Consider the following 27,862-nt stretch of genomic DNA (forward strand, 5'->3'; position numbering starts at 1 on the left):
TCCTCCTGCCCTTCTTCAGTCAGCCCTGCCCCACATTCAGCCCCAGACCACCGCTGATCTGTTTTTATCATTGCAAATTATATTTGTTGTTCTGGAGTTTCATATAAATAGAATCATAAAGTATGTTCTCTTTTGTGCCTGGCTTCTTTTGTTCAGCATGTTTTTGAGATTTTTTCCTTATCATTTTGTGCCTCTGTGGCTCGTTCTTTCTATTAATGAGTACTCTTCCATTGTACAGATATATCACAGTTTGTTTATCAGTTCCACTCTTGATGGACATTGGGATTCTTTCAGTTTGGGACTAATGTGAGTAAAGCAGCAGCTATGAATATTCATGTACAAGTTTTTACGTGGAAATATGTTTTCGTGGAGGGGGTGGTAAATACCTAGGAGCTGGGTCATGTGGTAAGTATATGTCTCACTTTATAAGAAACTGTCAGCCAGTTTTCTAAAGTGGTTGTACCATTACACATTACTGCCGGCAGTGTATGAGAGACCCAGTTACTCCTCATTTTTGACAACACTTGGTATGGTCAGTCTCTTTAAGTGTAGCCACTGTAGTAAGTATGTAGTGGTGTCTCATGATTTTAATTTGCATTTTCCTAGTCACTGATGATGTTCATGTTTTTATTGGCCATCCATGGGTCTTTTCTGTGTGTGAAATGTCTCTTTAAATCTTTTGCCTATTTAAACAAAAAACGTTATTTGTTTTCTTATTGAGTTCTGAGAGTTCTTTATATATTCTCGATACCAGTCCTTTGTCAAATACATATATTGCAGATATTTTCTCCCTGGTTGTGATTTTTATTTTCTTACCTGTTTCATTTAGAAACCAGGTTAAAATTTTGCCACATACTAACCCATGAAATGTTTGCCTATCCCAATAGCAACAAGATTTTCTCCTATATGTTCCTCCAGAAGTTCTATATATAAAGCTAAAATCCACCTAATTTTTGTATACGGTCTAAAGAACAAGTTTGTTTTTTCTAAATGGATATCCAGTTGTTTCAGAATCATTTGTTGAAAAGGCTATCCTTTCCCTGTTGAATTATCTTGATACCTTTCTCAAAAATCTGCTGACCATATGCGAGTCTATTTGTGGACTCTCTCTTCTGTCTCATTGATCTACATGCTTGTCCATACACTGTCTTGATTTGGCTTTACTGTCAGTCTTGAAATTCAGTAGTATTTGTCCTTCATCTTCATTTTTATTTTTTAAGATTGTTTTGGCTAAAGTTTAGGTCCTTTACATTTCCATACCTGCTGGGATTTTGATTGATAGTGGGTTGATTCTATAGATCACTTAGAAAGTGAACATCTTAATAATATTGAATCCAATTTGTGAATATAATTTAGCTCTACATTTATTTCTTTTTAAAATTCCCTTAGCAATATTTATAGTTTCAGTTTATAGGTATTCCACGTATGTTGTTAAATTTATTCCAAGTATCACATGGGTTTTTTAATGCTACCATCAATTGTGCAAGCAGACAGTTTTAAAAAACATAGTGTTTACACAGACAATGGTGTGGTGGTTGCTGGCGGTGAGGGGAACTGGGGGAGGGTCTGGGGGGGATAAATGGTGATGGGGGAGACTTGACTTGGGGTGGTGAACACACAATACAGTGTAAAGGTGATTGTGTTGTGGACTTGTGAAACCTGTATAATTTTGTTTACCAGTGGCACCCCAATAAATTCAATAAAAAGGAATATATATATATAATGGTGCATCTTATGGTCCAAAAATAGTGTGTGTACAGTAAACGCACCTAGGTTTTAGAGGATGAAAATAGGAAAAAAAATTTGAAGCAAAAAATGTAAAATACTTAATAACATAAATAACATAATATTTCACCAATGTAAATGTAAACAGAACTCAACGGCAGCATTAACAACCATTATTCCTCCCAAATGGGGGGGGGGTTCGTCTTATAGCCTGAAAACACGGTATATGTAACGGTTATCCTTGGGTGGTAGAGTGGGGTAGGGGGTGGTTAGTGACCTGAAAAAAGGAGCACAAGGCAGAGATTGTGAAGTTTGTGATAATTCATTCCTTGATCTGGGTGCTGCCTACATGGGTATGTTCACCTTGTGAAAATTCATCAAGCTGTACTCTTAAAATTATGCACTTCTATGTATATTATACTTCAATGAAAAGTAAAATAGAAAAAATGTGTATTACATAGTGAGAAAGATATATTTTTTTAAAGAGGGAGAATCCAACTCCAGCAGTATTATAAGTGTTAATAATATTATATTATTGTGTGACAGGTAAATTAAGCACACTTTTTTTTTTTAGATTGTTTTGTTTGATCCTCACAAAAACCCAATGGTTGGATTGTATAATTATTATTATTTTACAGAAGATGGAAACAGACACTCAAAAACAAATAAAACCCACTTGATTATGGTGTGTAATCTTTTATGTATCGCTGGATCCAGTTTGCCAATATTTTGTTGAGGATTTTGGCATCTATGTTCATCAGGGATATTGGCCTGTAATTTTCTTTCTTTGTAGTGTCTTTATCTGGTTTGGAACTAGGATAATACTGGCCTCATAAAATGAACTTGGGAATCTTGCCTCCTCTTGAATGTTGGAATAGTTTAAGAAGGATGAGTGTTAGTTGTTCTTTGCATGTTTGGTAAAATACACATGTAAAGCTATTCAGTCTAGTACTTTTGTTTGTTGGGAGTCTTTTGATTACTGATTCAATTTCACTGGTTGTAATCTTTCTGTCTGGATTCTCTGATTCTTCCTAAGTTTTGTAAGATTATATGTTTCTAGGAATTTATCTATTTTGTCCAAATTATCCAGTTTGTTGGCATATAGTTGTTTGTAATATTTTCTTACAATCCTTTGTTTTTATTTGGTGTCAGTTGTTACTTCTCCTCCTTAATTTCTGATTGTGTTTATTTTTTCCTCTTTCTCTTTTTCGTGATGGGTCTGTTTAAAGGTTTGTTGATCTTGTTTCTCCTTTCAGAGAACCAGACCTTGGTTTCATTGCTCTTCTGTGTTGCTTCTTTTCCTAGACTGGATTTCACTTATTTCTGCTCTGATCCTTATTGTTTCCTTTTTTCTCTTCACTTTGGGCTTTGTTTGTTGTTCCTTATACATAGTTCTTTTAAGTGTAAAGTTAGATTGTTTAAAGATTTTTCTTGTTTATTAAGGTAGGCCTATAATGCTATGAATTTCCCTATTAGAACTGCTTTTGCTGTGTCCCATAGATTTTGGGTGTGTTCTCATTTTCATTTGTTTCAAGGTATCTTTTGATTTCTTCCTTGATCTCATTGTTAACCTACTCATTGTTTAGTAACCTGTTATTTAGCCTCCATGTCTTTGTGTGGTTTTCAGGTTTTTTCTTGTGATTGAGTTCTAGTTTCATACCATTGTGGTCAGAGAAGATGCTCAATATGATTTCATTCTTTTTAAATGTATTGAGACTTATTTTGTATCCTAACATGTGGTCTTTCTAACAAAGTTCCATGTGCACTTGTAAAGAATGTATAGTCTACTGCTTTGGGGTAAAATGCTCTGAAGATATCAATTAAGTCTTTCTGATCTAGTGTGTCATTTAAGGCTTCTGTTTCCTTGTTGATTTGTTGTCTGGAAGATCTATCTGTTGATGTCAACAGGTGTTAAAATCCCCAACTATCACTGTGTTATTGTCTGTCTCTTTTATATCCATCAAAATTTGCCTTACATATTCTCAGGGAGTCATCAGGGTGAGCCAGCAGAGCTTATCAGGCCCAAATAGACTAAGATTTGGCTCTATGAAGGGATGGTCCTGCTCTGGTCGGGCACGCAAAGGAAAATTGGCCCCTGTCCTAGAGCCACACCACTCAGTCTGTCCCAGATTCTGCCAGGAGGAGATGGAGCTCGGAAGGAATGGGTCACCAGGAGTTGGGAGGATGGGACTTGTGGATCTCCCATGAAGGAAGGGGAGGTGCTAGTCAGGCCTCAGGGAAGGTGGGCGGTGTGGCCCCTGCCCTAGACCCACACAATTCAGTTGATCCCAGATTGTGCCACAACCTCGGCAGGGCAAAGCCACTGGGAGTCTGGTGAGTGGGTCTTCTAGAAGCCAGGAGAAGAGGACCAGTGGACCTCCCATAAGGAGGAAGTACCAGTGGGGTTCACAGGAAAGTGAGGGGAATAGCCCCAACCCCAAAATCACATAACTCAGTCACTGGCAGCCCCTGAGTCCACCCAGAGCTCTATATCCCAGCCAAGGCAGCTAACTCCTCCACAAGATGTAAGCTCCGTACTGTGGGCAAGAGGGAGTCCAGAGGGTGGAGCTGTTGCTTTTCCCCCAGCCTAATGCCACATGGAGGGGAGTGCTCCACCCAAGAAAGATGCCGTCTGTGTTATGTGAGAATGACTCTCCTCACGCAACTCTAGTCCAGTCCTCCCTCCCTCTGCTGGAGCCCAGTGTGAATGGCTGTGAATGGAATCTTGTGGGTTGGCCCTTTAAGAGGATGTCTGTGTTTCTAGCAGACAGAATCCTCACTGATTTTCACAGCTAGATGTTATGTGGATGCCTCTTCCAAGCTCTGGTGCTCTGAGCTGGAGGGTCCAGATTGGGGTTGAGACCCCGCATGTCTCAGCAGGAACCACCCACAGCTAAGATATGCCTCTGGAACTGCAGTACCATGAGAGCAGAGCCAGCCTTTTTCACATCTCCGCCCTCCCCACCAGTCTCAATTTGGCTTCTTTTATAAATCCGTGGTTATAAGCCTTCTCTTCAGCTAGTCTGGGTCCTGGCCGGATAGCTCGGTTACAGCATCATCCAGATATGGCAAGGTGGTGGATTCGATCCTCCGTCAGGGCACATACAAGAATCAACCAGTGGATGCATAAATAAGCAGAACAACAAATCAGTGTTTCTCTCACTCTAAAAAAATCAGTATATTAAAAAATGACTATCTAGTCTTCAGTTGGTTATTCAGGATGATCTATAATTTAGTTGTAATTCCAGTTGGTCCACCTACTCTGCCACCATCTTGGATTCTCCCCTCCTTTTTTCCTCTCATTCTCCACATCCAGTTTATCCGCAAGTCAGTTGGCTTTGCCTTCAGAATACACACTGAGTGTCAGCTATCTCCCACCACCTCTACAGCTACCACTCTAGTGCAAAGACCGTTGTCTCTTCTGTGGACTGTTGTAAAGTGGTTTCTTACTTAGTGTCCTTATTTCCATTCGTGTTCCCTACGGCCTGTTCTCCACACAGCGGCGAGCCTTTTCAGAGATGCCAGATCATATCACTCTCAGGCGTTCACTCCAGGTGCGTCTTCACGTGACCTCTCCTTAGTTTCTTGTCCTCCAGTTTTTCCGCTCCATCAGGGAGCCTGCATTTCTGACATGGTGGCTCAAAGCTTTAAGAGGAAGTGAGTAGACGCTGTCTGGGCTCTGAAGTCCCAGAATGCCACTTTCCCTTTACATTTTGTTAGTCAAAGCCCAGATTCAAAGGTTAGGACAAACTCAGCCTCTTGATGGAAGAAACAGCATTTGTGTTCAGGGAAGAATGGAATTGTTTGGAGCCCTCTGTGGAGATTAGCTACCACCACCTAATGGCCTGCGCGATCTGGCTTGGGCTACTGTCCAGCTTCATTTCTCCTTGCTGCCTGGGCCCTCTTGTCCCGTGAACATGCCAGACAGATGGCCACCCAAGACCTTTGCTCTCAAAATTTCCATTTCCTAGACCATTCTTCCCCCGTGTAATAAATGTCTAGTTCCCTTATTTTCTTCGTTTCAGTTCAAATATCATCACTTTAAGAAAGCTTTTTCTGACTCCTTAGACTTAAATAACTATATTAGTTTTGTTGTTTGTTTGTTTTTTCACTTGCTGCATAACAAATTACCACAAACTTAGGAAGTTAAAACAACACCCATCCATTAGCTCACAGTTCTCTAAGTCAGAAGTCTGGCACAGCACGTCTGGGTCCTTGGCTCAGTGTATCACAAGGCTGAAGTCAAGGGTTGGCCACGCTGACTTCTCTTCTGGAGACTCTGGGGGGAAATTTTCTTCTCAGCCCATTGTTGTTGGCAGACCTCAGTTCCTTGCCTTGGAGAATTGAAGCCCCCCTTTCCTTCCTGGCTGGCAGCTCCTAGATACATTCCTTGCCATGTGGTCTCCTTCCTCTTCTGCAACCAACTGGCAAAACTCTGTTTTAAAAAGTTTACTTGATTAGGTCAGATCCACCAGAGTAATCTCCTAACCTTAAGGTCAACTAATTTGGGACCTTAATTAAATCACAGCAGTACTTACATGTTTGTTTGAAAAACTGAGAGAAGATGTATGTACACCAGGAGCCAAGAGTCTTGGGACCATATAATAATTTTGTGTGTCCCCTTATCCTGCTTTATTTTTCTTCCTAGCATTATAGACATTGTATTTTCTGTTTATTTGGCTATGTTAACTTGCTGTGCGCACAAGAATATCAGTTACCCCAATGATAGAAACTGCTATTTTTGTTCAGTGTTATATTCCCAGCACCTAGGATAGTGTTTGACACATTGTAAATGCTCAATTAATATTTATTAACTAAACCAATTAATAAAATGACTTTATTAGCATATAATCTTTTTAATCCTTGCCCAAGGATACATTTATTGATTTGAGAGAGAGGGGGCTGGGTAGAGAGAAATAAACATAGATGTGAGAGAGAAACATTGATCAGTTGCCTACTAGACATGCCCTGACTGGTGACCAAACCCACAGCCGAGGTATGTGTGCTGAGCAGGAATCAAATCTGTAACCTTGTGGTGCACGGAATAATGCTCCAACCAACGAAGCCACGCTGCCCAAGGCTATAACATATCATTTTGATGAGAGTGGAGATGGGATTTTTTGGAAGGTAAGTGTAGATGAAACATATAAGTGTTATTTAAGCTTTAGCTCCAAATTTAGCAGCATCTCCAATTATTCATTGGCCTTTCTTTGTATAGAGAATTTCTTATGTCACTATTAAAAAATAAGTCGTTAGTAATTGTATAAATGCCTAATAACTGGTGTATACAAGAAAAAGCAAATTAGCTTTTTTGCTTGCGAGGAATAACTTAACATGCTTTCAGCTTTGGGTTTTCACCTATATATCTCCAAATAATGCCTTCATGTGAACTTTTGGAAGTGCGTGCCTGGTCATATAGCAGTATTCCAATTTACCAACTTATTGTGGTATTTTTGTAGTTTACCTTGTGATTGCTATTCACAAACATTGAATTACTAATAGAGCAAGCTCCGTCTTACAGCCATAACATAGCGTGCAAGACCAGCAAATTATGCATTTCCCTCATTTTCAATACTTATTGTTATATGTTTTTTTAATCCACCCCTTCTACAGACAAAACTTGCCAATGGCACTTCCAGCATGATTGTGCCCAAGCAGCGGAAGCTCTCGGCAAGCTATGAGAAGGAAAAGGAACTGTGTGTCAAATATTTTGAGCAGTGGTCAGAGTCCGATCAAGTGGAATTTGTGGAACATCTTATATCCCAAATGTGTCATTACCAACATGGGCACATAAACTCGTATCTTAAACCTATGCTGCAGAGGGATTTCATAACCGCTCTGCCAGGTATGTCTACGGGTGTCTGTGAGCCATTAATTTGCCTGGAAGATATGACAATGGTAATGGTCCTGGATGTTCAGCTGTACATCTCTGTTTTTAAAAGTCTTTATGGGCTTGATTTTTACAAACTGAGTCCTTTAATCGTACCTTCTTGGAGTATAAATAAAAAAAATCAAACTCTGGAAACAGAAATTCTTCTTTTCCCTATTTTCTCCCTTTTTACCCACACACCAGTCAAATAACGTCTTTTCTGGTTTGAGGTGTGTGTTAGTTTCAAAATATGTTAATTTGTTATACTTGGCTTTGGATTTCTAAGGGAGTTTATCAACAGAATATTTAAATTGTAGGAATGAATAAGAAACCTTTTTGAGTATTTCAGAAAGGAGAGTATCTCAGGATATAAATTCTAGGCTTTGCAATCTCACTGTGCACAGTAACCAAATATCTGTTGTGTGTGTGTACAAATACACTGAAATAAACCGTGTGTGTGTATGTGTACAAATACACTGAAGTATCCGTATATGCACACACACACAAACTTAAAATGCTTTGTTTTAGGAGGTGCTGTGGTTGTGTTACTGAATGATGGTGGTCTAGGGCATGACATAGGCAAAGTTTAAAATATAAAAATAAAATTTCCCAGAGCCCCACCATTCAGATAAAACTACTGATGGTGCTATTAATATTCTGGCATGTAGCCTTCTTGTTATTTCTGGGGTGTGTGTGTGTGTGTGTGTTTCCTTCTAAAGCCAGGATCTTACGTGTGTGTAACACTTTTTCTTAATATTTCTCTTAATGTATTTTCTAAATATTCTTTAAAAACATTTTAATAGGATTAATTCTTTATTTCATTTTTTAAAATTTTTTATTTAAATTGTTTTATTGTTGTTCAATTACAGTTGTCTGTATTTTCTCCCCGCCCCCTCTAAACCCACCACCTTCCCTTGCTTCCACCCTTCCCCTTGGTTTTGTCCACGTGTTCTTTATAGTAGTTCCTGAAAACCCTTCTCCCCATTGTCCCCTCCCCTCTCCCTTATAAGATTCTCTGTGATGGTTAAAGCACATATTTAATCTTTTTATTGAACATTAAAGTAGTTTAAAATGTTTTTCCTATCATAAACAATTTGTGGTGGACATTCTTATATTAAGCAATCTTTTGGACATCCTAGGGAAAAATACCAGGGGTGGGATTCCTACATTAAAAAATAATGAGAATTTTAAGACTTTTATTACATGTGCCAAACTATCATCTAAGAAAAATATACCAACTGACACCTTCCCCAAAACTGTTTATTACCACTTTGCTTAATCTTTGCCAATTATAGTTTTTTAATTTGTTTTTCCAAATTGTGATTTAAATTGCCCTTTAAAACAAAAGAAATGCCTGTGTATAACTTAGAAATAACCATTTTAAAGCTGAATTTGTACCTGTACCTTTTGTTAAGTAGAATAGGGTTCTGCCCCCTCTTCACTCATCAGATTTTGTTTCAGCCGCAGGCCATCAGCTTTCTTTGTCCGAACAGCCCGTGTGTGCCTCAGTGCTGTGCTCTGCCCACTCGCTGAGACACGTTGCTGTCTCAAGCCTGTGCCACTAAAAACTGAACAGGAGTTGATCAGACCAGTGTAGCCCTTTGCCTAATACTGATCCCTGGTGTGTGTATCTGCTGACCACTTTGTAAGATTAACTCATCAGTCTAATTCTTTACATCCATTTTAACTTACAAACCTACATCATCTAGCTACATTTAGTAAACCAAACTGCTTCAAAAAATGCCTGTAATCCATTAATGTAATGGGTTTGTTGGGAGTGTTAGGTGAAATTACTTCCAAAGACTTATTATAGGGACATTGTGAAGGATCAGGAGCAATTTGACGGCAGCCATTAAAAGCACAGGAATAGATTTTGGAAACTTCTGATGGTGTAGAAAGTTTCAGTATAAAGATGCAGGAATTGTATCATCACTGTATTTTGCATGAACTAATTATTATATCTTTAATTGGCTTATAATAATGTTCCTTTAATAAGAATGAGATGATGGATGCCTCCATCTGCTTATGCTTAAATATGAACATGTGATGCCAGCCAAACAAGATTCATTTAATGCTGCCTTTTCTAAATCTGCTGAAAAATGTGACTGATATCCATACGTTCTTTATAATTAGAATAATGCTTAACCACATTTGGATTGTTGTTAATGGCGTCCAAGTGTGTCTGTACGATTCAGGGGAAAGGCAAAAATGAAGTGTGGCCTTCTTTTCTGTTTATTAAGTTTGTGCCTGAGGGAGTCAGAGTTTGAAGGAGTTCTCCTGCACTATTTAAGTCTTTAGCAAACCTTCGATATGTAACCCATAAAGAGAAATAACCTCGAATGTTTTTGTCTCACTTGTGAATTAGAACAGCAGCCAAAAGGTTTATTAGTGCGATCATCCTGTTTTATAGGGTCTGTTCCTTGGAGGCCTCGGTGCAGATTTGAGTGGTAGAGAATTTTAATTGGGAAGTCCTTCTGGTTTACACAGCCCAAGATCTGCTTGTCCACTGTTTTTATTGTTGTTGTTGTTGTTGTTTTTTCCTGTACATTGCACAAAACAGACTGAAATTCTAACCAAGTTATCTGTGGGTCTGGGAAATTTTTTTTATTTTTTTTATTTTTGGTCAACTGTCATTTAGATTTTATAGCAGCAACTATTCTCAAATATAGTCCTTTTTTTTTAAACATCTGAAATTAAACTCATCCTTGAACTTAAACATACCTCTCTGTCTTCCCTCTCGGGATGTTCCTCTACCAATCTGTATTTCCTCCTTCTCTCCTTTCTGCATGCCCAAAATTCTATAACCCAGCACATTCTGACTTAGTGCCTCTCCCCCAGTACATTTAAAGGATATTTCTTTTACTGAACAGCTTTGGAACTGCAGCAGTAATAGAAACAGAATGAGAAATGGACCTAATATAGAGATTTGGGGGGGTCTGAATCACAGAGTTGGAGATGCCATCCATAGAACATCCCCTAGTGCTGAAATCCATACAGATAGATGTGAATTGTTTTCTGAAATCCTTTTTATTTTTAATGTCTTGGGGGGTTTGCTGGATGTTAGCTTTAACTTCCTGATCTAAAGGAAGATAGAAAATACTGTTCGTTTCTGTAACCTTATGGAAAAATTATTGACACTCATTTGACCCAAGTCTGTGTGAAAAAGAAACTGGACCGCGCTAGAAACAGTAACGTGCCTTCATAGAATAGAAGCCGTCCTGTTTCAGAGAACCATTTGTAAAACATCACTCACCACCTCTGTTCTCTCTGCCTCCTCTCGCCACCAAAAGCTCGGGGTTTGGACCACATTGCTGAGAACATTCTGTCATACCTGGATGCCAAATCTCTGTGTGCTGCGGAACTGGTGTGCAAGGAGTGGTACCGAGTGACATCTGACGGCATGTTATGGAAAAAGCTCATCGAGAGAATGGTCAGGACAGATTCTCTGTGGAGAGGCCTGGCAGAACGGAGAGGGTGGTGAGCCTTTTAACTTTCTTACCGTTACAGAGCTTCGAGACCTGGCCGCGCAGCCATTGGAATATTGTTGAAAACCAGTGAGACCGTTTCTCATTTACTACAGTGATTTTGCTGGTTTATAGCAAAAAAAATGTCAGAGTTGTTCAAGTACTCGGCAGTTTTTCTTCTGACCAATCACACGTAAATGACATAATAATGTGTTCATGCTGCTTTGCAAAAAATAATGAAAAACTGACCAGCCCTCCTATTTAAAACATATGCTGTTCTCTGGGCAAAAACAGTACCCTGAAAAAGGGCTGAGGGGCATTTTATAAGGCAGGTAGATGCCTTTGAATCACAAAGAAGCCACCAGATTCAGCTTTCCCCTGAACCTGTCCAGAACAAATAATTTTCTCCTTCAGAAGATTCCTTGCCTTGAGCCCCTGCCTGTGGTGTTTTATCACCTTTGTAATCAAAATTATTTTTATGCCCAACTAGAATAAGAACTATAGCCATCAGAAGAGTGAAAAATGGAATTTGGTATAAATAATTGTTTCTTCATAAGACTCTTATATTTTCTCAAGATTTTACTGCTTAATCTTGAATTCCTTAAGGCAGTGTATTGTCAGCAGCCCGAGACCTCAGCACTTCGTTGTTTCCCTGCCAGAGCGGTACCGTTTCATGCGAACTTCTGGAAGATGCCTTCTGTACATAATCTTCACTCAGAGGATGCCCCTAGAATGTCACTCTGAGAAAGTCAGGTGTAAATATTTCTGTGAAACAAAGGTGCCGTTCAGTGCTGTAGCTGACCGGTGCGCACCGGTAGGTGGGGCGTGCTCAGTGTTGCCCCCGCCGGGAGTCCCGTCGGCTGTTGGTCTCGGGTCACACAGATTACAGAACAGCTCGGGGTGAAGGGCCAGCTCTTCTGAGCAATTTTCAGAAAAATGTACTTGACTCCCTTTCTTTTTTTTATCTTTGAAATTAATTAATGTGTAATAAACAAAATGGCCTGCAAATATTTTACCAAGTGCTGCAAGAGATTTCTGTCATCCTGGCTGTTAGGAAGACTTTAAGATTCCTCTCAGATTTAATTAAAGGAAGCAAATATCAGACAGTTCTCTGGCTATTTAAAAATTGCATCAATGAAAGTATTTTGTTATGTCTCCTTCCCAAATGTGGTTTTTTAATTCTCACTTACTTCACAATATAGAAAAATAGAAACCTTATCTTTCATAGCTTATTTCATATTTTGGAAATAAACTCTTATAGCAGGAAAAAGCAAAATAGTATATAGTTATGTGGCATTCAAAGTCCATCATTTTGTTAAGCTTGCCAAGACCAGCCTTGCAAATAGAGCAGGCAGCCACTTGCATGGGAAAATGTTAGGGCAGCTAAGAATGTTCCCCTACCCCTGGGGGGTAAAAGAAAAGAAAAGAAACTCTCCTCCAAATAACTTTTGACTTGAAATTTCTGTTATAGAGATTCATTCCCATAGCTATAAAGGTTTTGTTCCCTGTTAAAATACATCTAGTTCCCATTTGGACTGTAAAAGACAGTGAACCTTTATCAGACACTGAGAGTTTACAAAGTCTTTTTTGAAGATAGGGAGAACGGGAAATACATGGGCAGATTTTGGCAGATGAGTGTGAAAATGCCAGAGATAAACACAGGTTTCACAGTTTTGCTTACGGTTGACACTAAACAGCAAGGTCTATCCTGTAAGCTGTAAGGGGGGAGGGGGGAGATTATTGGAGAGGTGGCTGTTTGACCTTTTGAAAGGGGTGTGTAAAGGTACAGCAGAGAAACAATCCAGGATCCAGCTTTTTCACTCTGTCCCCGTCTCTTCAACCACAGGAACCCACTCCTGCTCCTTGAGTATCTGTCAGGGTTCTGACTATATTCCTTTGTTTTGGGCCATATTTATCGTGTTAGCTTGATACAGCCCCATGGAATTACAAATATTTGTCTTTGGTACCCCGTGAAGACCTCTTCCAGTATGCCCTTGATGTTCTGTGGCTGTTTCTATTTTTACATGTTGCCTTTCTTCCCGTGTTGGCAGCCTCCTCCCACTTTTTTAAAAAATTTAGTCTATGATCAGTCTTTCATTTTATTCTTCAAGTTATCTTACTGAACCTACTATATCAGTAAAGTCTTTCTGTTACACCTTTCCCCAAATGCTGTCTTTGATAGTTCTGTCCATTTCCTCCAACCAAAAATAAATAAATAAATACAGTTTTCTAATAAAACTTTTGGTTTAACTTCTACTTTGCTGTTGTAATTTATATCTAGATGAATTTGACAGTCTGACTCTATGGCATGAATTCTGTCAGTTTCTCTCTTGAGTAATACTGAACATGCTCTCTCTGCTCGGTATTGGTAACTCTTGAAAATATAATAAAAGATAACCTGGGAAAAGTCCATTTTCTTAATCTGTAGATCACATTTGTGATAACATTCTGAGCTTAATATTTAGCGTTTATCAGGCCCTCACACTCTCAGAGGCTCTCGGCAACTCATGTAGCAGCGGCCCCTGTTGTCAAAGAGCTGCCATCGCAAAAGGTTTTGACTTACAACATAGACTGGGGAGCCAGTTTTGAATACCTGGCCACCCTTTTTGGTAATCCCTTTGATTTGAAGAAATTCAGATACTTTAGCAAGTCATGGTAACTACAGTGCCAGTAGAAAGTGAGATCCAAGGTTGACACGATTTCTCTTCCCTTAGGTGTAGAGTTCCATTGCTTACAAAGAAAATCCTAGGGTGTCTGTGTGTGACCAGAGATTGAAAGGAGGACAGGAGTCTCTAAGGAATAGTGGGCACTGAGTTACAACAAAGTGGTTAAGGTGTGGGACCTGAAGTCAGACTTCAATTCAGATCTTGGCTCTGCCCACTAGCTCTGTGGCCTTGGCAGGTTACTCAACCCCCTGACATTTGGCTTCATCTGTGCAATTAATACAGTGGTTCCTACCTCATTCAATGATGTTGGAGTTGAAATTATTATAATTATTAACCAGATTTAGAATCTCTTCATTCAAAATCTATTGTTTGTCTGCAATGTGTTTCTAGAATAAGATTGTTTAGAGAAGAGTACTTTTAATCCAGAATTATTTCAATGTATCTTGTTTAGCACTTTTCTTTATGTTGGTGTATCCTGTTGCTTGATCCTTTGTCCCTTTTTAAAAACTATTATTTTAGCTTTTCCTTTGCAGATTTTTAAAAAAGGTTTTGTTTATTTAGTTAGAGAGAGGGGAAGGGACCTGGCTGGCATCCTGGGCATGTGCCCTGACTGGGACTTGAACCAGCGACCTTTTGGTTAGCAGGCCGGCATGCAATCCACTGAGCCACACCAGCCAGGGCTCCACTGCAGATTTCCCTCTCTGTATTAACACACAAGTCAGAGCCAGCAGCTACTTTCCTGATAGGAAATTTCCTCAACTAATTTTCAAGGTGTATAATAGGAAGAGGGCAGGGGAGAAACGCTCCTGGAGACATCGAACAATTAATTATATTGTAATGGAGCTATAGAGGGAGGAGTGGATGACTGGCCCAGAGAAAACATGATTTCTCTGGTGCCAGGATTACACTCAGAGGCATTTCTGCCTATCTCCACTTTGCAAGGCACGGTGCCAGTGAGAACAGCAGTTAGTACACCCATAGTGGGGTTTACTAGCTTCCACACCGTGTTTGGTGGGTTCTTAACTTCAGGATAAGGAATTAAATTTTTTACCCAGCAGGAAGTGATTGCCATTTACTGATTTTTTTTGTAGCAAAGATCTAGCTTGGGATATGAGTATTCCAAAGATGTGCTGTCATAAGGAAGGAGATGCTAACAAATGTTGCTCACTGGAATCAAGGAAAGGCAGTAAAATGCATGTATGTATGTATGTAGCCAGGAACACACCTGTGAAAGTCAATTTCATGCCTTAGATTTGACAGCACAGTGCTTTTAGGCATTTCTTTTCATCTTCTTCCATACCTGCTTCTGAACACTCCTGTGATCCCTTTGTTTTCTGGGCAAATGAACTGAATTGCTCTTTTTAAATCATAGCTACACTGTTTACCAACCAGCAGCCAGGGTGCCCCAGTTGCCACCATACCTTAACCCACATAAATGAAAACAAAAAAGTGTTCTCTGCGACAGAGGCATTCCTGCTGCCCAGGATGCTAGGCTCCACTCACTAGCACAGCTTTCCTCAGTGAAGTAAGACCGTGGGGCATGCACCTAGTCCAAGGGGAGGGGTCACCATCACATAGAAAATTCTCAAAAGATAAGGCCAATAAGTCTGTTAGTCCAGAGGTCTGGTAGACCAGCGGGTGAACTATGAGTATTTCATTTATCCATTGGCATTATAATATTCCTGAAGACCTGATACACACATCTTCTACACTGGAAATCACCATGTTTCACACAAAAACCAGTTGATGTTGGCCCAGTTCCTTAGAGCCCAGAAAGTTACTCCTTGACGTGGGACTCCTGAAATCGGACTTAACGTCACACCTCTCCAGGCTAGTTAAGGAGATACATGGAATGGTAACTGTGCAAATACTTTGAAGAAATATGAAGCCCCTTGTGAATGCATAATATTATGATTTTTACTGGGAAATATTTGTTGTTTTTTAGGGGACAGTATTTATTCAAAAACAAACCTCCTGACGGGAATGCTCCTCCCAACTCTTTTTACAGAGCACTTTATCCTAAAATTATACAAGACATTGAGGTAAGAATCTGTGTATATTTGGGTATTTACCAAATACTAGAGAATCAACAACAATCTTCAGTAACAGCATTGTTACAGCGAACTTGGTTTAAGGTTTATGGATGTGGGTCAAAAAACAGTTTCTCGGTAAGAGACTAGAGTAAGTAAAATATAGTAAATTGCTAGGCAGAAATTTGTGTTTAAAAGTTGTTTACTAATAAATAGGTGAGAGAGAAAGACTATGATGTCTTCACATAACAGCAATGAGACTGCTAAAGTTGCACTCTTAACCTGATACTCAGATACCTTCTGAACTGAGCCTCCATGGAAGTTCACTGGTAGAAATGGCCGCCACACAGGTAGGAAGAGCCCTGAGCACATAACCTCAGGTGGTTCGTAGCTTGCCCTGCTTTGGAGAGTAGTCTCTTTCCACCAGGTTTATTACTTAATTGGATGAATTATATGCAGGAGAGTTCTAGGAAATACATGTTTAATTACAAATGGAGAAAATATTTTATAAGTTTCAACAGTGGCTTTTTTATAACAATTTTTTAGTTTGTCTTAAGTTCTATATAGCCAGTAGAGTGAAGCCTTGAGCACTTATCATTGGTTTAGTGCTGGTCCTTTCTTAATTACTGCCTCTTTCCCGTCCCTTCTTCTCAGACGATAGAATCTAACTGGAGATGTGGAAGGCATAGTTTACAGAGAATCCATTGCCGAAGTGAGACAAGCAAAGGAGTTTACTGTTTACAGTATGATGATCAGAAGATAGTCAGCGGCCTTCGGGACAACACTATCAAGGTGAGTTTTCTTCAGCTGTGGGATGGTAGCTGAAGAAGCGAGGGCGATCACATTCATAAAACTATCCAAAGCATAAATTCTAAGTGTCATTTCCAGGAAGGAAGTTAGCATTTTAAGTTCTTTCTAGTCCCAAAGCCAAAATCATTTCCCTAAAGGACAAATACCTGCTTCCCCCAGGAGAGCATCCAAATAGATTGCTAAATTCTCTTCTTGAACTGCACTGAATGGGCTATTACTCTTGGCCCTCACATAATTACAGGCTACCCCTGTTCCTTAATGAAAAGGATAAAGTCTGCATTAGTACCGTAGCCACGTATATATAGATGCTTAGCTATACCGAGAGAAAAGAATGCATTCCACACTACTCTGGGCTTTGATTCTTTTGGGGAATCAAACACATAATAGACCCAGCAAGTCTCTGCAGCACCCCATTATCACAGTGATCAAAAGGATCTTGTTTGCCATCCTAGATCTGGGATAAAAGCACGTTGGAATGCAAGCGAATTCTCACAGGCCACACGGGTTCTGTCCTGTGTCTCCAGTATGACGAGAGGGTGATCATAACTGGATCATCGGATTCCACGGTCAGGTAGAAAATTTCAAATGTACCTTTGAACTCCGAAATACCATATGTGCTCTGTTCTTTGTCATAGATAGTAGCTCTGTGTATATCTGCATGAACACAGTTCTGAAACTTCATAACTAAAGAAGAATAAGCCATCAGCTCCCCCCCATCATTGTGTCAGTCTAGAACTAGAAAACTTGAATTAGGAATGCTTAAGGTAAGTTTACATTTTTGTACATTTAAGGAACTACACAGCCTGTTTTAATTTGCGGTAATCATCCATTATAAAAACTTGGTAAACCTTGCATTCCTCACAAAAACCACTTCACAAGGGAATGACGTGACAGGAATGAAGCCTTCCTTTCAGGTAGTTATAGCCGCAGTGCAGGCGTGCGATCTCTCTTTTAAAATGTGTATAGGTGAGCAGTGCTCTCCCTTCGCCAGCCCCTCCCCTGCTGTCCCTGCAGTTTTTAATTGCAAGCTTCACTCAGGGAGGGGCCTTCAATTTCCAGAGGCATTAGTGATTTGATGACACAGCCATTATGCTGCTGGAGTCCAGTGCAGCTTGAGTTCTGGGTACCAGAAGCGCTGCTGGAAACCTCTGCTAGGAATTTTGCCTTAAGCTAAAGGATTTAGCAAACATAATGCATCAAAAGTAACTTTTTTTTTTAAATAGGGAGGAAAAAGCAGTTAACCGCATTGTTAGATTCTCTGAAGTTAAATGTTTACCATTCCCAGTTATCCTCTGTGAATAGAAAAGGCTGTTCTTGTTTCTCGTCTTGACTTAAAGGCATTGCAAACTCCGTTCTTATAGTTATCGACATTTAACATTTATTGGTGCATGTGGAGTGCCTCAAGGAAGCTGAAGCAGTGTAAAGGCTATCATCATATATAGGATAAAGGAAAAAATGATTTTCTGAAAAAGGGCGGTTAAACTGGAAAAGGAAATAAAAATGTGTTATAAAAAAACAAAGTAAATATACAAAAATAGAGTAATCAAAGTCAAATACTGTATTTCATCACACAAAATTCTCAAGCTATCCAAGGGTCCCATGCTCTGCCGCGATGCCCATACTTACAGTGGGTAGTAGCTATTCTTGATCCCAGCCCCCATTCAAAGCACAGAAGTAGGGTCTTAGACTTAGAGTCTAAGTAATCTTGGACCTTGACCTCTGGTGAAATCTAAGATCCAAGATCATCAAACTCAAATTCATAGTACTAACTAAATCAGTCTGTTGCAGAAGCTTCTTGGCCTATATCAGTTCTAGTTCCTGAGGGCTAATGCTCCTTATTATTAATCAGATTCCCAATTTGAAATGTACCTTATTAATGGCATCAGATTGAATGTCAGAAGCTTTATAATAATCTTGAGATCTGTGTCCAGTTAATAGGTGATGGTGGCTGCTATCTCATTCCTACCCCCACGCTTGCCCACATTTCAAGTAGTGTGTCTTAAGCATTCCACGTTGGCAGCATCCCATCTCCTTCCTTTTCCCACTTTCCCAATCCAGCCCTCCACCTACCACCACCTCGTGGCCCACCCATACTCTGTACCTCAGCTCAACTTACAAGCTGCAGAAGAACAAGGTGTAGTACTATGAACGTGGAGCAGGAGGGATGGGAAGTGCGATGGTCAAATACTGGTCATAGATTGTAGCATCAGTACCATCAAAATCTCAGATAGCCTTCTTAATGTTGTTTGTTCCAGGGTGTGGGATGTAAATACAGGTGAAATGCTCAACACATTGATTCATCATTGCGAAGCAGTTCTGCACTTGCGTTTCAATAATGGCATGATGGTGACCTGCTCCAAAGACCGTTCCATTGCTGTATGGGATATGGCCTCCCCGACTGACATCACCCTCCGGAGGGTGCTGGTTGGACACCGAGCTGCCGTCAACGTTGTAGACTTCGACGATAAGTACATTGTTTCTGCATCTGGAGATAGGACTATAAAGGTAAAAGACATCTGCAGTAAGTGCCCAACTTAAGAATAGGGGAATCATGTGAAAACCTGATTGAGGGCTATTTAGTATTTACCTCATATACTAGTCTATGTGTAAAAAGGCAATGAATGAGACAAGTTGTGTGACAATTCTTTTAAAGATTTTATTTATTTTTAGTGATAGGGTAAGGGGGGTAGAAAGAGAGGGAGAGAAACATTAGTGTACAAGAGAAACATTGATCAATTGCCTCTCACATGCCTCCAACTGGGGACCTGGCACGCAACGCAGGCATGTACCCTGACCAGGAATCGAACCAGCAACCTTTTGGTTTGCAGGAAACGCCCAACCCACTGAGCTATACCAGTCAGGGCAAGTTGCATAACAGTTTTGGTTAGGTATTTTATTACCTAAATCAGCAATTTTCAACCCGAGAATTTTTAAAACATGCAATACCTGACTAATCAGGGGCACTAACCTCTTTTCCCTTAGATGATCAAATTAAAAAATGACAATAGCCAAAACAACAATAACTATCTGGTATGAATGAATCAAAATTACACCTATTTTTTTTTTTGTCAGATCATCAATTTTTTTTTTTTTGGTGTGCTGCAGAATTTTAGTAATTAGCTTGTGTGCCATGAGATGAGAAAGGCTGACACCTGGTGAATGGTGAGTGTGGAAAGGGCAGGGGTAGATTTAGGTTCAAGACAATGTGTCTAAGACCAGAATAACACCGTGAGAGTAATCAGTTTGAGGGATCCTCATGTGAGAGCAGCGAGCTCCAAATTAACCCTATATTACCGTGAATTGAACTTGTTATTTGTTCGGTTTGGTTTGAGAAGTTGACTTCGTTCAGTCCTATTTTCTGCTTCTCTAAGACTCCACTATCCATATGTTTAACTAGTGAAAGCATCAAATCAATTGCCAAATGCCATTTTCTGTCCCAGGTGTGGAACACAAGTACTTGTGAATTTGTAAGGACCTTAAACGGACACAAACGCGGCATCGCCTGTTTGCAGTACAGAGACAGGCTGGTGGTTAGTGGCTCATCTGACAACACTATCAGGTGAGCAGCAGGTGCCCTTGTGCAGGAGGGATCGATATCATCCTGCCCTCCATGTTTGTGCACAGTTCAAACGAATCTTCAACTGTGTTATGTTTATAATAAAATGTTTTTCCTTTCTGTAGCTTCTTGCAAGTCAAAAGTTTGCCCTAAGTAGGCAGGCAGCACAGCAAAGCTTTTTGTTGATGTATTAACATCCTGTAATAGTTTTATCACTAGATAGACCTATTTAAAAGGTACTGCTTGAATAAGGAAGTGGGCAAGAGAGATAAGCAGATTTGGTTGAAAGCCCTTCTCTTTAAATTTCACCCGTCTACCATTGGAAAATGCTAACAAATAGCTAAAGGCCTTTTCTCTCTGCCACTGGTTTTTTGTGTTTGTTGTTTTTTTTTAAGGAACAGGATTTGTTTCCCTACTAGAAATTGTTCATTTTGTTTTCTTAGCATCGCATATTTATCCAGGGAGTCACCAGTTTTTGAAATTATAAAGAATCCACAAATTGAAGTATTTTTGGTGTTTCCTCTTCACAAAGATGGGTGACACAGATATGAATTATATTTGGATGATTTATCAATCCTCTCTGTTCCTTCAGAGAAGTACTAAGAGGATGAAAAGCCCATAAAAAAAACAGAGCTATTATTGTATCTAAGGAGATTATCATTCCTAGAAATCATTTGGATCAGTGTGAAAGCATGTAGTTTTTGTATATTAGTATATAAAAGTCACTGAGAACCTACTTGGCACTACCATTGTATGAGAAAGACTGTCCTGGGCAGTGAGCGAAAGCAGAGAGTGTCCTCAGTGAAAGGGACGGACGTGCTTTGTGAGGGCAGGGTGCACTGACGCTCTTCACCTCGTTCTTATGGTGGTTTCAGGAAGCATTACTTTTCTTAGCTGGTCATTTTCTTCACAGGCAACTGTGTGCATTGAATTCATCCTTTTTATGCCTTGGAGACCCTGGTTACAGAATTACATAAAACATTGCACTTTGAAAATACATACTGTGTTTGAACTTAAATCATACGTATTTCTACCTGACTTATATGGCAGAAAGGAAATAAATTACATTGGAAGCAGTACATTTTTGTGTGGGTCTTGATTTATTTTATTTTTGTGGATTTTTAAAGGAAAAAAAAAACATTGAAGAACATTATTTTAACATTCCAAGCTTCGGAAAGAAGAAATGAAAATTCACTTGACTCAATTTTCTTTTCCAGATTATGGGACATAGAATGTGGTGCATGTTTACGAGTATTAGAAGGCCATGAGGAATTGGTGCGCTGTATCCGATTTGATAACAAGAGGATAGTTAGTGGGGCCTATGATGGGTGAGTTTGCGTCTGCATCTGACCCCCTCCTGCCGCAGGATGTCCAACATCATAGCTGTTCCCTGTCTCTGAAAGGTTGTAGGTGGGCCCGCTGCCATGGCTCAGGCCCGACCTCTGCATTCACCTCTCCTTTGTTCACTCTTCTCCAAGACACTCTGCCCAGTTATTTAATTGCACTTGTTTGCTCATGATTTTTATTGATATTTGGGGTTTAGGTCATATATTTGTCTGTTTTTCCCTATATTCCAAAGAGCTGGACAAATCCAGTATAACAGAATATGCATATAAAATAGTGACTGACTAGTAAATTAATACATAGGAGGGTGATATCGATAGGGCTTAGTGTGATAGGACCTTAAATTCTGATATCTTTGAATGATTCCAGAAAGTACAGCACCCTTTACTTCTAGCATTTCAGGTATAATAAGTTCAGTAATCTTTATTTTATTCTATCTAATTTCCAGTGAGTATAGAATCCATTCATGTTGTGGATGGATCCCACGTCTAGCAATGCCAAGCACATAGCACATTCTTACAAAAGTATATTTGCTTATGAAGGACTCTTTATCATTTCATCTCGTCAAGGTACCTGATTTGGGGGACTAGAAAGCTACAGTCACATATTGGCAGCTTTTTAAATACCAGAAACTAACTTAACAGCGTTATCTTAGCGTCTGAACTGACTGCACTGCCATGTGAAGACAGTTCAAGCACGGGACGTGCAGCAGGCCTGCCTCTCCGGCTCGGGGTCAGCCACCACTCCCGTGCCCTCGGCTCGGGCTGTGCTGCCAGGTGCCGGCAGGGGCCACGCTTATGTTTCCTCGCTCCCGTGGTTTTGGTCTGTACCCACCTTTCTTGGGTTTTGTCTGTTATCATGAGGAGACACGACCTATAATTAACTTTTAGAAAGGCTAAACTTTTCTTATTTAAATCAAAATATGAGGATTTGTTTATATAAACTCCAAAACTCTTTAAATGGACCCAGTCCTCTGGTATATGTGACCTGTGCCATTCTTAGAACTGACCAAAAAGAAGATGCCTCAGAATTATAGGTTTCTAGGTCTAAGTGATCTTTTATATTACTAAAAAGTCTAATGTGTAAGATCTGCTCTGAGCCCCAAAGTGTGGTGTAACTTCACCATTCAGTGTCTGTCAGCTTTGTTAGAGCTAACCTGTGTCTCGTTTTTAGGTTAATCACATCCCTTTCCCCCTGTTAAGACCAATAACCTCTATTCAAGAATGAATATCAGAACCAAGTCTTCAAAACAAAAAAGTCTTTTATATTCCTGTGAGCTGCGTTTATCATATAAACTGTGTTCACCTTACATGTTTATCGCCATGACTTTTTGCCATTCTTCCTGTGCTCCCTTAATTTTGCTTTTGACAAAGACTTTTGTCCCTTTTTGATCTGTAGAAAAATTAAAGTGTGGGATCTTGTAGCTGCTCTGGACCCCCGTGCTCCCGCAGGGACTCTCTGTCTGCGGACCCTTGTGGTAAGTCTTCCTGTGGGAAGGGAGCTGGGGAGTGGGAAGGAGAAGTTAAACATTGATGTGCTGTGGAATATGGATCTAGATTCGATAGATAGAACCTCACAAAACCTACTATTAAGTGGAAAAGCAGCCAATACATGATAATAAAATATGTTTATAGAGCACCTTTCTTGCAAAAGCACTTTAGAGACCATATATGGAGAGAAATGTGGCAGCTGTTGAACAGCTGCCCAGCAGCTCTACACATCAGTGCAGCACAGGAAGTGAAGGAGAATTCTGTGTCCACCAGAAGCAGTAGGGGGCACTTAGGGAGAAGGAACGTAATTACTCAAGCTGGAGCCTGTCCAGAATCTGAGGACCGGCACACCTGTGCCTACAAGAAGCACCATGGGAGTCTGCGTGAGCCCCGGTCAGGCCCTTATTTCTGCGTCCTACTCAAGGCCTGCGCTGCCAGCAACTCGATCCCAGCTTCTTTGCTCCTTGTATGCCCCCTTGCCTGGACATCTTGACATTTTGGGAAAAAGTGACTCAAAAGGACTAATGTCACTTTCAGAGCCACTAAATTCTTTGTCATGGTGTTTGCCAAAGGCCTGGATTAGAAAATGCCCTAAAGTTAAAAGCTGCTTCCATCAGAAAAAGATTAGGTGGGGCTCTGTGGAAGACAGAGTCTTCTGCACGGGGAGAAGATGAGAGCAAGCATTTGAAGCCCCAGTATTCTGGATCCTGGCTCAACATTTAGGCAGTCTCTGCTCTGGAAAAGAAAAAGATATATTTCTTTATCTTCCTTGTTGGAATTAAAGTGCATTCTTTCCATACCAGGCATGCTTTACCTTCATATTTCACATGTTTTTTAAAATGTGTATTGTTACTCATTTACAGTTAATCTAAATCTAGTTTCTAAAGTATAATTTACAGCCCTGGCTGTTATGGCTCAGTGGGTTGGGCACTGGCCTGCAAACCAAAAAATCACTGGTTCGATTCCCAGTTGCCTGTCCCTGGTTAGGGGCATGTAAGAAGCAACCTATATCCATGTTTCTCTTGCACATCGATGTTTCTCTCCCTCTCTTTCTCCCTCCCTTTCCCTCTCTCAAATAAATAAAATAGATAGATAGATAGATAGATATTCCTCTGAAAGAAAACTAAATGGGGAAAAATAGTAGGTTTAAAAAAATAAAGTATAATTTACATACAGCAAAATTTGTCCATCTTAGTGTACTTTTTTAAAAAAATGATTGATTATGCTGTTACAGTTATCCTGATTTTTTCCCCTTTGCTCCCCTCCACCAGCACTGCCCACTCCCTCAGGCAGTCCCCTGCTCTTGTTCACGTCCACGGGTCACGCATGTTAAGTTCTTTGGCTACTCCCTTTCCTACACTGTACTTTTTATCCGCATGGCTATTCTGTAACCACCTGTTGGTACTTAATCCCCTCACTTCTCACCCATTCTCCCACAACCCCCTCCCATCTCTTTATCTTTAACCTTTGGCATTTTACTTATGACGTGTCTTGGGTGGGCCTCTTTGTGCCCATCTCATTTGGGACTCTCTGTGCTTGGAGTTGTATATTTCCTCCACCAAATTAAGGAGGTTTTCCTTCATTATTTTTTCAAATAGATTTCCAATTTCTTGTTCTTTCTCTTCTTCTGACCCCCTTTGCGAATATTGGAATGCTTAAAGTTGTCCCACAGGCTGTTTAGACTGTCCTTGATTTTTTTGGATTCTTTTTTTTTTTTTTTGTTCTGATTGGTGGTTTTTTGGTTCCTTATGTTCCAAATTATTGATTTGATTCTCAGCTTCATCTACTCTACTGTTGTTTCCTTGTAAATTGTTCTTCATTTCAATTAATGTATCCTTCATTTTTGACTAGATCTTTTTTATTCTGTTAATATCCTCACTAAGTTGCTTGAGCATTCTTATAAGCAGTATTTTGAACTCTGCATCTGATAGATTCCTTATCTCCATTGTGTTTAGCTCTTTTTCTGGAGTTTTGATCTGTTTGTTCATTTAGGCCATGTTTCTTTGCCTCCTCGTTTTGGCATTCTCCCTGTGTTTGTTTCTGTGTACTAGGTAAAGCTGCTTTGACTTGGTGTCTTGGGAGTGTAGCCTAATATAGTAGGTGTCTTGTAGGGTCCAGTGGCACAACCTCCTCCATCTCCCAAGTTGGGAACTCGAGGTATGCCCTTCATCTGGGCTGAGTGCTCTCCTCTTATAGTTGAGCCTTGGTTGCTGTTGGTAAATCAATGGGAGGGATTTACCCAGGTTAGTCAGCTGCAGTGATTGGCTGTGACCACTGACCACCATCCTCCACCCTCCGTGGAGAATCAGCCATGCAGGAGCAGGGTAGTGGTGCTCCAACATGTCTGTAGCTGCCCAATTGGTGTGCTGACCCTGTGGGTTTATCGGGTGGTACAGGCCAAAGTCAGCCCCCACCTGTGTTTTCCCTGGGGCCACCCTGCCTGAATTATAAAGCAGTCTGAGATAGCTGCTATTTGTACTGGGCTTGGAGATTCTCAGGCTAAGTCTACTGTGAATGTAGGCTGCTAGTTCCAGACCTGGGGCTCACTGAGGCCAGCTGTTGCTTGTTTGAGGGGATTTAGGAAGTTACAAAACACAAGCCAAGACCAGCCATTCATATAGAAGATCATCCTAGGTGGGCGCATGATTTGGGTGGGGCAGAGTCCCTGGGGATCTCCAAGGCAGGTCAAACAGTGTTAGGCAGGTGGTTGTCTGACTTCCATTCAACTCGATTTCCGTCGGTTCTGAGCGACGATTATTCTATATTTTAGTTGCAAATTTTTTGTGGTTGTGCAAAGAGGTGGGCCATGTCTGCCTATGCCACCACCTTGACATGAAGTCCTTTAATGTACTTCTGTGAACTGTTCAGATGTCTATATACCATAATCAACTTATAGAAAATTTTCAATGTCTCCCTAAAATGATGTTCCTTAGAATCACCCCTAGCAACCATTCATCTGATTTCTATTTCTGTACTTTTGCTACCTTATGAATGTCATATAAATTAAATCAGTAGTATGTAGTGTTTTGCCTTTGGCTTATTTCACTTTATTTAATATTCATCCATGTTGTTGCCTGTATTAGAACTTTGTTCTTTTTTATTGCTAAGTAGTATTCCATTGTATAGATAAATCAGTTTGTTTATTCGTTTATCAGGGTAAGGACATTTAGAATGTTTCCAGTTTTGGGTGATACTGAAAACATTCCCATACAGGTTTTGTACGTACATATTGTTTTCATTTCTCTCGAGTAAACACCTAGAAGTACAATTCTGGCTCCTATGATAAGTGTATGTTTAAATTTGAAAGAACTACTAAGCTATTTTCAAAGTGTCATTTTGGGAGTTTACAGATGCATGCCATTTTAGATTTCCACTGACAATGTATGAGAGACTCATTTATCCACATCCTTGACAGCACTTGTTATTGTCAGGTTTTTTTCAGTTATAGTCACTTTAGTGAATTGTAGTGGTTATAGTTTTAATTTGCATTTTGTGATAACTAATGGTATAGAACATCTTTTCATGTTCCTTTTTTGTGAAGTATCTATTCAAATCTTGTCCTCATTTATTGAGTTGTCTTAAGTTTTTGAAAACAGATTTATTGAAATATAATTGACATACAATGAAGTAGACATATTTAAAGTATACAACTTAATAATTAATTTTAACATATGTACATACCCATGAAACTACCACTTCAACCGAGATAATGAACTTACCCTCCTATGTAATCCCTCCTTCCCATTCCACTCACTTCCCCCTGCTCCAGTCCCCAGGCAACCATTAATCTGCTTTATGTCAATTATGATTAGTTTGCATTTTCTAGGGTTTAGTTAATGGAATCAAAAAAGAGTGTGTACTCTTTTTTTGCTTCTTTTCATTAAGCCTAATTATTTTGATATTCACCCATGTTGTTGATGTAGGAGTAATTCATTGCTGAGTGGTGTTCCATTGTATAATTATACCACAATTTATCCATCTGCCAGTTGATAAAAATTTGGATTTTTTCCAATTTATGATTATTATAAATAAAGTTCCTATAAACATTATGTGCAAGTCTTTATGTGACTGTATGCTTTCATTTCTCCTGGGTAAATCCTAAGAGCAGAATTGCTAGATCATATGATAAATATATGTTTAATATTTTTAGAAACTGCCAAACTGTTTTCCAAAATAGTTGTACCATTTAACATTACAGTACAACAGCGCATGAGAGAGTTCCACATCCTCGCCATTGCTCAGTGTATAGTCTTTTTTTAATTTGAGTCATTCTATTAAGCGTCTCATGGTACCTCATTGTGACCTTAATTTACATATCCCTAATGTTAATAATGTTGAACATTGTTTCATGTGTTTATTTGCCATTCATATATCTATTTTGGTGAAGTATCTGTTTGAATCTTTGCCCATTTTTTTTAATTGAGTGGTTTTATTATTGAGTTTTGAGATTTCCTTATATATTCAGGATACTCCTTTTGTTTTTTCATTCCCTTAAAAGAATCTTTTAAAACAGAAATTGTTAACTATTTTAAGGGTTTTATTTATTTATTTTTAGAGATGGGGGAGGGAAGGAGAGAGGGAAACATCGGTGTATGGTTGCCTCTTGAGCATCCCCTACAGGAGACCTGTCCTGCAACCCAGACATGTGCCCTGACTGGGTATCGAACTGGTGACCCTTTGGTTTGCAGACCTGCGCTCAATCCACTGAGCTACACCTACCAGGGAAGAAATTCTTAATTTTGATTAAGCCCAATGTATCAACTTTGTCTATTACGGTTTGCTATTTGATATTATATCTCTAAAAAAAAACTTTGCCTAATCCAGAGTCACAAGGATTTCCCTTGTGTTTTCTTTAGAAGTTGTATAGTTTTAGTTTTTACATTTTGGTCTATGATCCATTGTTAGTTA

The 27,862-nt window shown here is 39.7% G+C and overlaps 1 protein-coding gene across 7 annotated transcripts in view; it reads left to right on the plus strand.

The window, feature by feature from the left end:
- Positions 1–27,862, plus strand: part of BTRC (beta-transducin repeat containing E3 ubiquitin protein ligase) — a 181,817-nt gene that overhangs the window by 143,676 nt on the left and 10,279 nt on the right. For all 7 annotated transcript variants that reach the window (XM_045854053.1, XM_045854055.1, XM_045854056.1 and 4 more), the window contains 9 exons: positions 7,339–7,570; positions 10,885–11,071; positions 15,670–15,766; positions 16,409–16,546; positions 17,017–17,135; positions 18,820–19,069; positions 20,005–20,123; positions 21,338–21,448; positions 22,863–22,941. In XM_045854053.1, the coding sequence (XP_045710009.1) occupies positions 7,339–7,570; positions 10,885–11,071; positions 15,670–15,766; positions 16,409–16,546; positions 17,017–17,135; positions 18,820–19,069; positions 20,005–20,123; positions 21,338–21,448; positions 22,863–22,941 (1,332 nt within the window). The remainder of the gene's footprint in view (positions 1–7,338; positions 7,571–10,884; positions 11,072–15,669; positions 15,767–16,408; positions 16,547–17,016; positions 17,136–18,819; positions 19,070–20,004; positions 20,124–21,337; positions 21,449–22,862; positions 22,942–27,862) is intronic.

Source organism: Phyllostomus hastatus, unplaced genomic scaffold (assembly GCF_019186645.2).
Source record: "Phyllostomus hastatus isolate PE091 unplaced genomic scaffold, TTU_PhHast_1.1 phas_scaffold_1066, whole genome shotgun sequence".
Lineage (NCBI taxonomy): Eukaryota > Metazoa > Chordata > Mammalia > Chiroptera > Phyllostomidae > Phyllostomus > Phyllostomus hastatus.